The following is a 16,395-nucleotide window of genomic DNA, read 5'->3' on the forward strand; positions in this document are numbered from 1 at the left end:
GGGTTACCAGGCACAGACATGCATGGGCCTTTGGAAGAGAGGGCGCGACCATATCAGGAGGCGGACAACGAATTGTGAGTAGGGATATTCCTTCCCTGTTTAGCTTCTACCATCCTTTTTGTTTCTGGTCACCATGAATCTTTAATTTTTACAGGCTAGGCAACTGTTGTTTTATGGGGCCATTCAAGAGATTGTTGGATATTTGGAGCTGGTCCTGTGATTGTGAGTTTTATTTCCTTAGTTTGGTGGAAGTTGCGGCTTTGATATATCTTCTGCCCTATGTTATACACACTTTTTCTCCACAGGTATCTACACGGGAATCCAGACTTATGGCCTCATTGCACGCCTTACCTGGTGTGCCTGTTGATGTTTACATCTAATGGCCTCTTTCCCTGCAGTACCAAGCTGTGGTCCTCTTAACATTTTTTTCTACATCTGAATATAGGATTGTGTAATGGTGGATGAATATCCAAAATTTAAGATATAATTTTAAAGGATATTGTGCATCCACAATAATTGCACCATATATGACACTATAAGGTGGACGCATATCCAAAACTTAGGAATTATAATATTCACAGGATATTGCGTATCCAGAATAAGTGTACTATATATGACACTATAATACTACTAGATGGATATTAGGCATATCTGACATATTGACCCCCTGATGATCCCACAGGGTGGGGGAAACGCGTCGGGGTATGATTTACGTTTGTTTGTGTACGATTATAATGTACTGTGTACCTAGCTGGCTGTATTATCCAGCAGCATAAGGGTTGTATACACAGTCCATTAGAAACATAGAAACATAGAATGTGTCGGCAGATAAGAACCATTTGGCCCATCTAGTCTGCCCAATATACTGAATACTATGGATAGCCCCTGGCTTTATCTTATATAAAGGATGGCCTTATGCCTATCCCATGCATGCTTAAACCCCTTCACTGTATTTGCAGCTACCACTTCTGCAGGAAGGCTATTCCATGCATCCACTACTCTCTCAGTAAAGTAATACTTCCTTATATTACTTTTAAACCTTTGCCCCTCTAATTTAAAACTGTGTCCTCTTGTGGTAGTTTTTCTTCTTTTAAATATGCTCTCTTCCTTTACCGAGTTGATTCCCTTTATGTATTTAAAAGTTTCTATCATATCCCCTCTGTCTCTTCTTTCTTCCAAGCTATACATATTTAGGTCCTTTAACCTTTCCTGGTAAGTTTTATCCTGCAATCCATGTACTAGTTTAGTAGCTCTTCTCTGAACTCTCTCTAGAGTATCTATATCCTTCTGGAGATATGGCCTCCAGTACTGCGCACAATACTCCAAGTGAGGTCTCACCAGTGTTCTGTACAGCGGCATAAGCACTTCACTCTTTCTACTGCTTATACCTCTCCCTATACATCCAAGCATTCTGCTGGCATTTCGTGCTGCTCTATTACATTGTCTTCCCACCTTTAAGTCTTCTGAAATAATTACTCCTAAATCCCTTTCCTCAGATACTGAGGTCAGGACTGTGTCAAATATTCTATATTCTGCCCTTGGGTTTTTACGCCCCAGGTGCATTATCTTGCACTTATCCACATTAAATTTCAGTTTCCAGAGTTCTGACCATTCTTCTAGTTTTCCTAAATCCTTTTCCATTTGGCGTTTCCCTCCAGGAACATCAACCCTGTTACATATCTTTGTGTCATCAGCAAAAAGACAAACCTTACCAGCGAGGCCTTTTGCAATATCACTTATGAAGATATTAAACAAAATCGGTCCCAGTACAGATCCCTGTGGAACCCCACTGGTAACATTACCTTGTTTTGAATGTTCTCCATTGACTACAACCCTCTGTTGTCTGTCACTCAGCCACTGCCTAATCCACTCAACAATATGGGAGTCCATGCTCAATGACTGCAGTTTATTGATAAGTCTTCTATGTGGGACAGTGTCAAAAGCCTTACTAAAATCTAGATATGCGATGTCTACTGCACCTCCACCGTCTATTATTTTATTCACCCAGTCAAAAAAATCTATAAGATTTGTTTGACATGATCTCCCTGAAGTAAACCCATGTTGTTTTTCATCTTGCAATCCATGGGATTTTAGATGTTCCACAATCCTATCCTTTAATAGGGTTTCCATTAATTTGCCTACTATTGATGTCAGACTCACTGGTCTATAGTTGCTCGATTCCTCCCTACTACCTTTCTTGTGAATGGGCACGACATTTGCCAATTTCCAATCTTCCGGGACGACTCCTGTTACTAATGATTGGTTAAATAAATCTGTTAACGGTTTTGCCAGCTCACCACTAAGCTCTTTTAATAATTTTGGGTGTATCTCATCAGGCCCCTGTGACTTATCTGTCTTCACCTTAGACAGCAAACTTAGAACATCTTCCTCTGTAAAGATACATGCATCAAACGATTTAATAGTCATTCTTTCTAGTGGGGGTCCTTCTCCTTTTTCTTTTGTAAAAACTGAACAGAAGTATTCATTAAGGCAGTCGGCTAGCCCTTTATTCTCTTCTACATACCTTCCGTCCTTTGTTTTTAATTTAGTTATTCCTTGTTTTAATTTCCTTTTTTCATTTATATATCTGAAGAATGTCATATCCCCTTTTTTCATAGACTGAGCTAGTTTTTCTTCTGCCTGCGCTTTAGAAGTTCTTATAACTTGCTTGGCCTCTCTCTGCCTAATCTTGTAGATTTCCTTATCTTCATTGCTCTGGGTTTTTTTATAATTACAAAATGCTAGCTTTTTATTTTTAATGATTTGTGCCACTTCTGCTGAGTACCACATTGGTCTCCTCCTTTTTTTGCTTTTACTGACGAGTCTAATGCAATTTTCTGTTGCCTTCAATAATGCACCTTTTAAGTAGTCCCATTTCTCCTGGACTCCATGTAATCCGTTCCAGTCTGATAAGGACTCATTTATGACTAATTTCATTTTTGAAAAGTCTGTTTTTCTAAAATCTAAAACTTTTGTTTTTGTGTGGTGGGACTCTTTCACAGTTCTTATATTAAACCACACTGACTGGTGATCACTAGATCCCAGGGTTTCGCCTACAATGACATCATATACCGAATCCCCGTTTGTGAATACCAAATCCAAAATGGCCTCCCTCCGGGTTGGCTCCTCAACCACTTGTTGTAGAGATAACCCCAGTAGGGAATTTAGAATATCTGTACTCCTGGTAGAACTTGCTATTTTGGTTTTCCAGTTTATATCTGGAAGATTGAAATCTCCCATAATGATAACTTCTCCTTTCATTGTCATTTTAGCTATTTCTTCAACTAGTAGATCATCTAGTTCTTTAACTTGACCAGGTGGTCTATATATCACACCTACACGAGTTACTGCATGGTTAGCAAACTGCAACGTAACCCAAACTGACTCTATGTTGGCCTCACCAACTTGTATTAGGTTAGATTTAATGCTATCTTTCACATACAGGGCCACTCCTCCTCCTTTCTTGCCTTCTCTGTCTCTTCTGTATAAAGAGTACCCTGGTATGGTTATGTCCCAGTCATTTCTTTCATTAAACCATGTCTCCGTAACAGCCACTAAATCTACATTCTCAGATGCCATTATTGACCCAAGTTCATTGATTTTTTTACCTAAACTGCGAGCATTTGTAGACAGGACTCTGAGCTTATCATTTCTTAACCTCTGTGCTTCTGACCTGTTCTGGCATTGTTTCGGGGGGCAATTGGACTCTTATTTTCACTCTTTTGCCCCCCCTTCCTAGTTTAAATACTCTTTCGCAAATTCTTGGAGCTGTTCACTAAGTACATTTGTTCCTTTGAGAGAAAGATGCAAACCATCTTTTTTGTACAGTTCCTTTCTATTCCAAGTAGAGCTATCATGAGAAACAAAGCCAAATCCTTGCTCTTGACACCATTTACCAAGCCATATGTTGAACTCCTTTATGCGCCTCTGCCTATCATTCTGAACATTATGCACAGGCAGAACTTCAGAAAATGAAATGGTAGATGCAAAATCCTGTACGTCATTACCAAGTGTGATAAAAGATTTTTTCACCTCTGACACTTCATTGCAAGCCAGGTCATTTGTCCCTTGATGGACAAGAACATCCACGTCCCCTTCCTGCTTTGCTTGCTTAACAATATTAATAATACGTCTTCTATCTCTTCTAGCAGTAGCCCCAGGGAGACATCTCACAAATGCATTTTCTTTAAGCTCCACACTTCTTATGATTGAATCACCCAGCAACAGCTGCATCCTTTGAGACTTCACTTTATCTTTTTTGTTGCATACATTAGACATAGGAGTCGATGGTTTCTCACCCTCTGTGCTTGAGTCCATTAGCAGGCCCTTTATATCAATAGGGTCATTGTATGTGGTATTGTTGTTGTTGGTGTTGTTTATGTCCTTTCTTTTTGTATCTGCCCACATTCCAGCACCATTTTTTTTACTCTCCACCCTCTCAGGATCACTGTATCAGGGTTACGTGAGGGTTAGATCAGCCTAGGTTCGAGGACAGGGAGTCCCCACCATCAGGGGTTGTCCCTGGGCTGAGCAAGACTAAGGTGAGACGATAGGGACTGTTTTCCCTCATCCCCTATATACCTTGCAGGTGCTTTGTGTGGCAAATTATCTGAGTGTACCCTCAGTAAGTATCGTCCGATATGAACTTGACAATTTTTAAGGAACATAATTAAAATATATCAATTTTAATGGGTTAAATCATTTGCTGGAAGTCGTTTGCTTATACTAGACCCTTAGAGATCTTGTTATATTGAACTGCTGGTTTGAAATACATCTTATGGTATGAGTTTCTGATGCTCTGAAATCTAATAAAAAAATTGCCTGTGTGAACGTGATCTTACAAAGTAAAAACATCTAAGGCCCTCAGAACACCTGGTGTTATCCAGGCAGACCCCTCCAGCTTGCATTGACCCATCCTGAACCCCATAGTTTTTAGGGGCAGCAGCTACAAAGGGTACAGTATTGTGAGAGGCCACTGGAGGTGATAGGGGTGCATGATGACAGACAGGGGCCCCAGCCCACTCCCCTAATATTATCAGAGCCAGCAAGCAGGACAATGAATTATGTAATGAATCATCCCCAGCTCCTATATCCAGTGACCAGCAGCCCCCTCCTCCTGTAGTGAATGACCCCCTCCTCCAGTAGTGAATGACCCCCTCCTCCTGTAGTGAATGACCCCCTCCTCCTGTAGTGAATGACCCCCTCCTCCTGTAGTGAATGACCCCCTCCTCCAGTAGTAATGACCCCCTCCTCCTGTAGTGAATGACCCCCTCCTCCAGAAGTGATGAACCCCTCCTCCTGTAGTGAATGACCCCCTCCTCCTGTAGTGAATGACCCCCTCCTCCTGTAGTGAATGACCCCCTCCTCCTGTAGTGAATGACCCCCCCTACAGTAGGAATGACCCCCTCCTCCTGTAGTGAATGACCCCCTCCTCCAGAAGTGATGAACCCCTCCTCCAGAAGTGAATGACCCCCTCCTCCTGTAGTGAATGACCCCCTCCTCCTGTAGTGAATGACCCCCTCCTCCTGTAGTGAATGACCCCCCCTACAGTAGTGAATGATTCCTCCTCCTGTAGTGAATGACCCCCTCCTCCAGTAGTGAATGACCCCCCCCTACAGTAGTGAACGATCCCCTCCAGCTGTAGTGAATGATCGATCCTCTCCTCTTGTAGTGACTCACACCCCTCTTTGGACCCGCCCCCTGCCGCTGGAGACCCCGCCCCTTCTCCTACCTCCACCAATCAGCGGCAGCTTCCCGGAGCATGCCGTCATTGCCGCCTCTGCCATTGGCTGGCTATATTAAGAAAGCCACAGGAAGGTTTAAATAGCCGGCACGCAGCGTGGACAAGACTCACAGAACCCGGAGAACAGTCGGGAGAGCGTCCGCCTGAGTGACCGTTACATCCCGCAGTGCTCCTCCCCGTCGCAGGGCGCTACAGCCACCATTAAAACCATAGGTAACATGAGAAGGCGCCGGGCCGCGATCCGCAAGAAGCTGCTAGTGGTCGGGGACGAGGCTTGCGGCAAGACCTGCCTGCTGACTGTCTTCGGCAAGGACGAGTTCCCCGAGGTCTACCTGCCTAAAGTCTTCAGGGGCCACGTGACTGACATGGAGGTGGACGGCAAGCAGGTGGAGCTGGCGCTATGGGACACGGTTGGCCGGGAGGGCTACGACCGCTTGCCGTCGATCTCCTACCCCGACACGGACGTCATCCTCATGAGCTTCTCCGTGGACAGCCCGGACTCCCTGGAGAACATCCCGGAGAAGTGGGTGCCCGAGGTCAAGCACTTCTGCCCCAATGTGCCCATCATCCTGGTGGCCAACAAGAAGGACCTACGGAACGACGAGCACATCCGCAACGAGCTGGCACGGATGAAGCAGGAGCCGGTGCGGACCGAAGACGGACGGGCTATGGCCGTCCGTATATCCGCCTACGAGTACCTGGAGTGCTCCGCCAAAACCAACGACGGGGTGAGGGAGGTCTTCAAGACGGCCACCAGGGCGGCGCTCCAGAAGAGGCACCGTCCGAGTGGGGAGTGTATGAGCTGCTGCAAGCTCCTCTGATCCTGGAGACTGTATGTACTGGTACCCACCTGACAGAGGGTGGCCTGGCCCTGATGCCAGGACGGTGACCCCCAGACTAAGACCCCCCCCCCCCCTCGGGGAAGGAAAGCCACCCACAGTATTTGCTTGGGTGGGGGCAGGGCATTGCTTGGGTGGGGGCAGGTCTGTGGGTGAACGAGAAGCGACGCAGTGGCCTCCCGTGGAATTCGGCTCTGCTACATCTGTACTCAGTGTATTGCTTTGTTAGAATGAGAGTCGGCAACATCCAGCTGTTCTGAAACTACAACTCCCAGGATGCTGCATTCACTTGTATGGGAGGTAGGATATCTGAGCATGCTGGGAGTTGTAGTTTCGCAGCAGCTGGATGTTGCCGACTCTCATTCTAACAAAGCAATACACTGAGTACAGATGTAGCAGAGCCGAATTCCATGGGAGGCCACTGCGTCGCTTCTCGTTCACCCACAGACCTGCCCCCACCCAAGCAATGCCCTGCCCCCACCCAAGCAAATACTGTGGGTGGTTGCTGATCCCTGTGTTACAGAGCCGAGGTTACACGACCTTCTGAGCCCCCTCCCCCTCCAGCCTGTAGTCGGTGCCACCATGTTGGCGTTGACCTCTGGGGCAGATATTATAATGCTGATTTGATATATTTGGACAGTGGTACTGAACTGTTAATTTCTGAGAACACAAGCGGTCGGCGGTGAAGCCATGCGTTTTGGATATGTTTACATGAAATTTAACCCCTTCAGGACTGGGCCATTTTTCACCTTAACCCCTTAAGGACCCAGTGGACATGACTTAAGGACCAGTGACGTACATGTACAGCGGGCTGATCGGGCAGGAGCTACGGCGGCACGGACCCAGCAGTCACTGACAGCCGGGCCCCGACTGTATACGCAAAATAAAATTGTAAAAAAAAAAAAAGACATATTGGGTATTGGTGCGTCCGTAACGACTGGCTCTACAAAAATATCACATGATCCACCCTCACCTGAATGCCATAGAAAAAATAATATAAAAACTGTGCTAAAACAATAAAAAAAAAAAATTGTCACCTTACATCACAAAAAGTGCAACACCAAGCGATCAAAAAGGTGTATGCCCCTAAAATAGTACCAGTCAGTTACCTCATCCTGCAAAAAATGAGCCCCTACATAAACAAAAAAACTATGGCTCTCCCCCCCCCTTGTCGGCGATCGCAACAAACTGCAGGTCAATTTAATTGACCTGCGGTTTGTTGCGCATTCTGCAGTTTCTGATCCCCGCGGTCGATCAGAAACTTTTGTATTCCTAAAATATATATGTTTCACCCCCCCTGCAACCCTGAATGATTTTATCCCGGTGGGAGGTGCAGGGGGGTGTTGTGGGAGGCGGGCGGTGCGGCAGGCAGGATCGCGATCCCCCGCCCGCCTCCACTTGAATAATCATTGGTGTACAGTGGGTATACCAGGGTGTCTGCACATTGCTGACACCCTGGTATAAACGGCTGACATCTGTGTACGGACCGCTGTATGGAAAAGGTTAACAGCTCAGGGAGCTCCCTCCCTCTCCCATCTGGGGGCTGCTGTGCCTTTGCAGCCTCCCGATGGAGAGGGAGAGAGCCCCTAGACAGCCCCCCCCCCCTTTCCCTTTCCCGTCTGCGCAGTTCTGGCCACTACTGAGCAGACGGGGAAGGTTCCCATGGCAACAGGGCGCCGTCTCAGGCATCCTGCTGTCCATGGTGCTGAACAGATCTATGCTAAAGGCATAGATCTGTTCAGACAAAGTGTAAGTAAAATACAGTACAAAACACTATGGTGTACTGTACTGTATTATACAGACATCAGACCCACTGGATCTTCAAGAACCAAGTGGGTCTGGGTCAATAAAAAAGTGGAAAAAAAAGTAAAAATCAAAAAACATTTATCACTGATTAAAAATGAAAAAAATAAAATTCCCTGCACATGTTTGGTATCGCCACGTCCGTAACGACCTGATCTATAAAACGGTCATGTTACTTTACCCGAACAGTGAACGCCATAAAAATAAACTATGATGAAATTTTAATTTTGCCCACCTTACTTCCCAAAAAAGGTAATAAAAGTGATCAAAAAAGTCGCATGTACGCCAAAATTGTAACAATCAAACCGTCATCTCATCCCGCAAAAATCATACCCTACCCAAGATAATCGCCCAAAAACTGAAAAAACTATGGCTTTTAGACTATGGAAACACTAAAACATGATTTTTTTTGTTTCAAAAATGAAATCATTGTGTAAAACTTACATAAATAAAAAAAAAGGTTTACATATTGGGTATCGCCGCGTCCGTATCGACCGGCTCTATAAAGATATCACATGACGGAACCCCTCAGGTGACCACCGTAAAAAAAATAAAAATAAAAACGGTGTAAAAAAAGCCATTTTTTGTCATCTTACGTCATAAAAAGTGTAATAGCAAGCGATCAAAGAATCAAATGCACCCCAAAATAGTGCCAATCAAACATCATCTCATCCCGCAAAAAATGAGACCCTACTTAAGATAATCGCCCAAAAACTGAAAAAACGATAGCTCTTAGATTATGGAGACACTAAAACTTTTTTTTTGTTTTAAAAATGAAATCATTGTGTAAAACTTAAATAAATAAAAAAAATTGTATACATATTCGGTATCGCCGTGTCCGTGACAACCTGCTCTATGAAATTACCACATGATCTAACCTGTCAGATGAATGTTGAAAATAACAAAAAAAAAAACGGTGCCAAAAAAGCTATTTCTTGTTACCTTGCCGCACAAAAAGTGTAATATAGAGCAACCAAAAATCATATGTACCCTAAACTAGTACCAACAAAACTGCCACCCTATCCCGTAGTTTCTAAAATGGGGTCACTTTTTAGGAGTTTCTACTTTAGGGGTGCATCAGGGGGGCTTCAAATGGGACATGGTGTCAAAAAACCAGTCCAGCAAAATCTGCCTTCCAAAAACCAAACGGCGCACATTTCACTCTACGCCCCGCTGTGTGGCCGTACAGTAGTTTACGGCCACATATGGGGTGTTTCTGTAAACGGCAGAGTCAGTGCAATAAAGATACAGTCTTGTTTGGCTGTTAACCCTTGCTTTGTTAGTAGAAAAAAATGGGTTAAAATGGAAAATTGGGCAAAAAAATGAAATTCTCAAATTTCATCCCCATTTGCCACTAACTCTCGTGCAACACCTAAAGGGTTAACAACGTTTGTAAAATCAGTTTTGAATACCTTGAGGGGTGTAGTTTATAGAATGGGGTCATTTTTGGGTGGTTTCTATTATGTAAGCCTCGCAAAGTGACTTCAGACCTGAACTGGTCCCTAAGAATTGTTTTTTTGTAAATTTCTGAAAAATTTCAAGATTTGCTTCTAAACTTCTAAGCCTTGTAACATCCCCAAAAAATAAAATATCATTCCCAAAATAATTCAAACATGAAGTAGACATATGGGGAATGTAAAGTCATCACAATTTTTGGGGGTATTCAGGTCTCATTTTTTGCGGGATGAGATGACTGTTTGATTGGCACTATTTTGGGGTGCATATGACTTTTTGATCGCTTGCTATTACACTTTTTGTGACGTAAGATGGCAAAAAATAGCTTTTTTTACTTTTTTTTTTTTTTTTACGGTGGTCACCTGAGGGGTTAGGTCATGTGATATTTTTATAGAGCCGGTCGATACGGACGCGGCGATACCTAATATGTATACTTTATTTTTATTTATGTAAGTTTTACACAATGATTTCATTTTTGAAACAAAAAAAAATGATGTTTTAGTGTTTCCATAGTCTAAGCCATAGTTTTTTCAGTTTTTGGGCGATTTATCTTGAGTAGGGTCTCATTTTTTGCAGGATGAGATGACGGTTTGATTGGTACTATTTTGGCGTACATGCGACTTTTTTGATCACTTTTATTACTTTTTTTGGGAAGTAAGGTGGGCAAAATTTAAATTTTCTCATAGTTTTTATTTTTTTATTTTTATGGCGTTCACCATGCGGGGAAAGTAACGTGACCGTTTTATAGATCAGGTCGTTACAGACGCGACGATACCTAATATGTGTAGTTTATTTTATTTTTTTTAATTTTTATTCAGTGATAAATGTTTTTTTGTTTTTTTTTATCTTAACTTTTTTCACTTTTTTTACATATTTTTCTTTTGACCCAGACCCACTTGGTTCTTGAAGATCCAGTGGGTCTGATGTCTGTATAATACAGTACAGAACCATATATAGGGCTCTGCACTGTATTTTACTTACACTGAACAGATCTATGCTTTTAGCACAGATCTGTTCAGCACCATGGACAGCAGGACGCCTGAGCAGGCGTCCTGTTGCCATGGGAACCTTCCCCGTCTGCCACAACTTCGCAGACGGGGAAGGGTAAGCACAGGGCTGAGGGGGGCTCTCTCCCTCTCCATCGGGGGGCTGTAAAGGCACAGCAGCCCCCCGATGGAGAGGGAGGGAGCTCCCAGACCGATGACAGTATGGACCGCGGTATGGAAAGGGTTAAACGGCTGACATCTGCACAGATGTCAGCCGTTTATACCAGGGTGCCAGCAATGTGCTGGCACCCTGGTATACCCACTAGAAGCCAACGATCATTCAAGGGGAGGCGGGCGGGGGATCGCGATCCCGCCTGCCGCACCTCCCGCAACGCCCCCACCGCCTGCGACACCCCCCCCCCCACCACCCGCCGGCATCAAATCGTGCAGGGGGGGGTTATAAATATTGATTTTAGGCACTCAAAAGTTTCTGATCCCCGCGGTCAGGGACCGCGGGGATCAGAAACTGCAAAAAGCGCAGCAAACCGCAGGTCTGAATTGACCTGCGGTTTGCTGCGATCGCCGACACGGGGGGGGGGGGGGGGGGGGTCACATGACCCCCCCCCTGGCGTTGTGACAGGATGCCGGCTGAATGATTTCAGCCGAAATCCCGTTCCGATTAACCCCTGGGGCGCCGGAATCCCGATTTAAAGTTAGGATGTACCGGTACGTCCTTGGTCCTCAAGGGGTTAAAGTTATCACCACTTAAAGTTACACTGGTCAGATTTTCAAAAAATGGCCTGGTCCTTAATGTGAAATAAGGCTGTGTCCTTAAGGGGTTAAAAAAAAAAAGTCACCTTGCATCACAAAGTGTAATACCAAGCAATCAAAAAGTCATATGCACCTTAAAATAGTACCAATCAAACCGTCATCTCATCCCGAAACAAGTGTTGCGGATCCGCAATACAACCGGCCGGCACCTCCATAGAACTGCTTATTCTTGTCTGCAATTGCGGACAAGAATAGGACATGCTCTATTTTTTTTTGCGGACCGGAAGATCAGGGCTGCGCTCCAGAAATGCGGAGAGCACATCCATTCCGTCACCATAGAGAATGAATGGGTCTGCACCCGTTCAAAAATTTGTGGAACGGATGCGTACCCATTTTGTGGATGTGTGAATGGAGCCTAAGACAGTTGCCCCCCCCAAAAAAATATGGCTTTCAGAATATGGAGAAACTAAAAAATATATTTTTTTCAAAAATGCTTTATTATGTAAAACTGAAACAACCAGCAAAAAGTAGGCATATTTGGTATTGTCACGTCCGTAACAACCTGCTCTATAAAAATACCACATGATCTAACCTGTCAGATGAACATTAAAAATAGTGCTAAAACAGCTATTTTTTGTTACTTTATCTCACAAAAGCTGCCACCTTATCCTGTAGTTTCCAAAATGGGGTCAATTTTTGGGGGGTTTCTACTCTAGGGGTGCATCAGGGCGGCTTCAAATCTGATATGGCATCTTAAAATTATCCCAGTGAAATCTGCCTTCCAAAAACCATATTGCTTTCCTTCTGCTCCCTGCCGAGTGTCCGTACAGCAGTTTGACCACATATGGGGTGTTTCTGAAAACTAGAGTATCAGTGCAATAAATAGTGTTTTGTTTCTGAAATTTCATCTCCATTTTCCGTTAATTCTTGTGGAACACCTAAAGGGTTAACAAAGATTGTAAAATCCGTTTTGAATACCTTGAGGGGTGTAGTTTCTTAAATGGGGCCATTTGTGTGGGGTTTCTATTATGTAAGCCTCACAAAGTGACTTCAGACCTGAACTGGTCTTTCAAAATTGGGTTTTGGAAATGTTCTTACTTTTAAGATTTGAGTCTAAACTTCTAAGCCTTCTAATGTCCCAAAAAAGAAAATGTAATTTACAAAATTAATCCAAACATGAAGTAGACATGTGGGAAATGTAAAGTAATAACTATTTTAGGAGGTATCTGTTTTAAAAGCAGAGAATTTTAAATTTGCTAATTTTTCCAATTTTTTTTTTTGTAAATTTATATATATTTTTTTATAAATAAAAATGAAATATTTTGACTTAAATTTACCACTGTCATGAAGTACAATATGTGACGAGAAAACAATCTCAGAATGGCCTGGATAAGTTAAAGTTATCACCACCATCAACGATACATTGTGCAATATTGAGGTGTATATTGTGCAATGATAAACTATGCAACTATATTGTGCAACAGTAAAGACCTACAGAATATCAGATTTGGTTTCACTGTAATTGTGCCAGCCCATAGCATAAAGGTTACTTATTTTCCTATGGCTCCAGGAGCTGGCAGCCCGAACGCTTCCTGATTTGTTAGAGGCAGGTACTTTGCCCCCTACTCATGATGCCAGTGTGTCAGCGGGCTGTAACGCCTCGGCTTGTAGTAAATGAGAGAGTTGTAAACATTTGTCCATTGAGTAACAGACATTCCTTTGTTTTAGGCTTTGGCCTACATGTGCCTCACGATCAGGAGAGTACACACAGAATCTGCAGGTGTCATTCGGCTTTTTTGAGCAATGTCAGTAATGTCTTTTCTCACGTAGTGATGAAATTTGAATGCAACCTCATTGATAGGTTTAATTTCATTCAGTAAGCGGCTGCTGGATACCTCCGCCTATGTTCAGAGAAGCCTGTTTAATCCCTTGAAGGTTATGAACACCTTTTTAGGGGCTTTTTTTTTTTTTTTTTATATACTTATTTTGGTCTAAAAATCATACCTACATCTCTGAGGTATTCACGGTCACTGCTACACCAAATTACTCCGGAAACAAGGAAGTCCAGGTTCTACATGGCCGTGTATTAAAGTCAGTCAGCAAGGTATTGTGCATGTTTATGGCAGAGAGACTTTAGTGCTGTGAGAGAAAACATTGCTAGCGCACCCTTCCACACTTTAAGACGGTTTGGCCAGCTGCATCTTAATTTTGTACCCCTCGTCCTGGGAATGACAGAACCATTTACAAGGAACCTCAATTTCCATGCCTAAGGTTCTGCAGAGAGACAGAGGGAAGGAGTACTACAACCTCTATCATTGCTGCTGCCTATACATTGCTATTGGGAGGAATTGCATTGTAAACCCTTATGGACCCCACCCCCTGACTATTATCAGCCCCAAATTCTGGATTTTAAGGGCAGCTCCAGAATACAGCTAGACTGTGGGCTTCACTGAACTAGATTTTTTTTAAAATCTTATCTAAAGATTTGGTAAATTTAATGGTGGCCCAAACCAATTTATATGCCCAACAATTCATTGCTCAGAACACTGCATCGGCATACGCTATACCCCCTAGGTTGGACCCCGGTAAGTGCAGCAGAGATGAAGTTTTGGGGACTGGTGCTGCATAGGGGTGTTGTAAAGACAATTAGACAACATTAGACCATATTGGAGATTGGACATTTTCTACCAGACTCCAATTTACAGTAAGACCATGACCCCGAAGCGATTTAAGTAAATTCGGAAATTCCTACACTACAACGACAATGCACAATGCCCACCCCAAAACAACCCGACATTTGACTGTCTGTTCAAGGTTAGGCCTGTCATTGACCACTTTAACACCAAGTTAGCTGTGGTGTACAACCCAGATAAAAATGTCAGTGTAGATGAGTCCCTATTACTTTTCAAAGAGAGGATTAGATTCCGCCAGTACCTGCCTAGCAAACGGGCAAGATATGGCATGAAGATTTACAAACTTTCTGAGAGTAGCTCCGGGTACACCCACAAGTTCCGCATTTACGAAGGGAAAGATTCCCGGATAGAACCTCCAAAGTCTCCCCCCCCCATCTTAGAAGTTAGTGGGAAGATCGTGTGGGACTTACTGCACCCACTGCTGGATAAAGGTTACCACCTCTATGTGGATAACCATTATACCAGCATACCCCTATTCATGTCCCTAACTGCCAGAGGTACTGTGGCTTGCGGCACAGTGTGCAGAAATCGGAGAGGCCTCCCTAAATCCCTGGTAGGGCAACCAATGAGAATGGGTGAAAGTAGGGCTCTTCTCCATGAGAACATGCTGGTGGGTAAGTACAAGGACAAGAGGAACGTCCTTGTACTGACCACCATTCACACCAACACCAGCTCTCCTGCTTCCATACGAGGTACCACAACAATATAACAAAACAATAACAAAGACAGGTGCACTCTGCAGTCTCACTAAACCCTCAAACTGATTTTAAAATTGAGATTAGTCAACATGTCCTACGGTGTAGAACATGTCTAAGCCCGGGCACCACGCCAAGGTTTCTCAAGTAGCCCGGGACCTAACACTCTCCTACCTGAGCCGTATGGGCAATACCAGGAGCCAGTGGGCAAATTACAGGAGCATAAGGTAACTGGTGAGCTGTTTGTGAGTCGGCCTTATGCTCCTGTAATTTGGACTACAACAGGTAGAGGGGAGGGGTGGATCTTTCAGATCAACTTCTGAAGCCCTACAGTGCCACACGAAAAACGAAAGTGTTCTGCTCATTTTGTGCATAATAAATGGATGTAATGTACTGTAAAGATTATACTGAAATGTTATGTTTGACGTTGCTGCCATCTAGTGGTCAAAGTTAGTTTCTACTTCGCCAGAACTTTACAGGAAGTGTATTGTCAGAGGCAGTAACCTTTAACCTGGAACTGTATTTCCTCCATTTCATCACTGCTCTTGGATGTGGCAGGCTGCATGCAGAGGAGCTCTTGATCTATTCCTGGACTAATGAGAATACATACAGAAAAGAGAATACATACAGATCTGATGTCTCACGTTTCTTGACTTCTGAATTATTGTTAAGCTGTCTGACTAGTGTTATACAACAGTTCAATAACGCGAAGCAGAACAGTAAAAAGACAATCCACTTGGCGGTCTGGAATAGCCAGTAAAAAGACAATCCACTTGGCGGTCTGGAATAGCCAGTAAAAAGACAACCCACGTGGCGGTCTGGAATAAACTGAGACGCCATTACTGCAGCATGAGTCTAAGATCAGGAACAAAGTACCAGGCTGATTCCACGCTACCGCCGACACAGCAAGGCAGGGAGAACATTCCCAGTGCCCAGCAAGACGATGCAAAGTCACATGTGTCCAGAACTTCACGGGCTAGCAAGATGTCCTCAGCAAGTTCCTCAGCAGTTAGAGCTCGTGCCAAGGCAGAAGCTGCCCGTGTCCAGCTACAGTACGCAGAAAAAGAAGCCATGATGATGCAGGAGTTAGCAGCAAAGAAAGCTGCCATAGCACAAGAAAGAGCTAAGGAAGCAGCTAGGGAAGCTGCCATAGCACAAGAAGAAGCGGTTTTAGAATCAAAATTGCTCATCCTGCAGCGACAGACTGCAGTTGCAGCTGCTGAAGCAGAGGCCGCTGCCTACGGGGCAACAAGTCGGTCAGGAAGTGAAAAATCATATAAAGACTCAGAGGTTCCAGAAAAACCTCTATTCTCTGCAGATCGTACAAGTGAATACGTCCAGAACCTTACTGATGCGCGTACAAAGGAACAGTCTCTTAAACCTGAAGCAAAGGAATTCAGGCCGAGATCA

General features: G+C 43.9%; 1 protein-coding gene across 1 annotated transcript; it reads left to right on the top strand.

The window, feature by feature from the left end:
- The first annotated feature begins 5,946 nt into the window (after positions 1–5,946).
- Positions 5,947–6,709, top strand: LOC120997338 (rho-related GTP-binding protein RhoB-like). The gene has a single exon (XM_040427380.1). It carries the CDS (start codon positions 5,962–5,964, stop codon positions 6,562–6,564), a length of 603 nt encoding a protein of 200 aa, XP_040283314.1. The 5' UTR covers positions 5,947–5,961; the 3' UTR covers positions 6,565–6,709.
- The last annotated feature ends 9,686 nt before the right edge of the window (positions 6,710–16,395 follow it).

The sequence above is a fragment of the Bufo bufo genome, chromosome 4, assembly GCF_905171765.1.
Source record: "Bufo bufo chromosome 4, aBufBuf1.1, whole genome shotgun sequence".
NCBI classification, from domain to species: domain Eukaryota; kingdom Metazoa; phylum Chordata; class Amphibia; order Anura; family Bufonidae; genus Bufo; species Bufo bufo.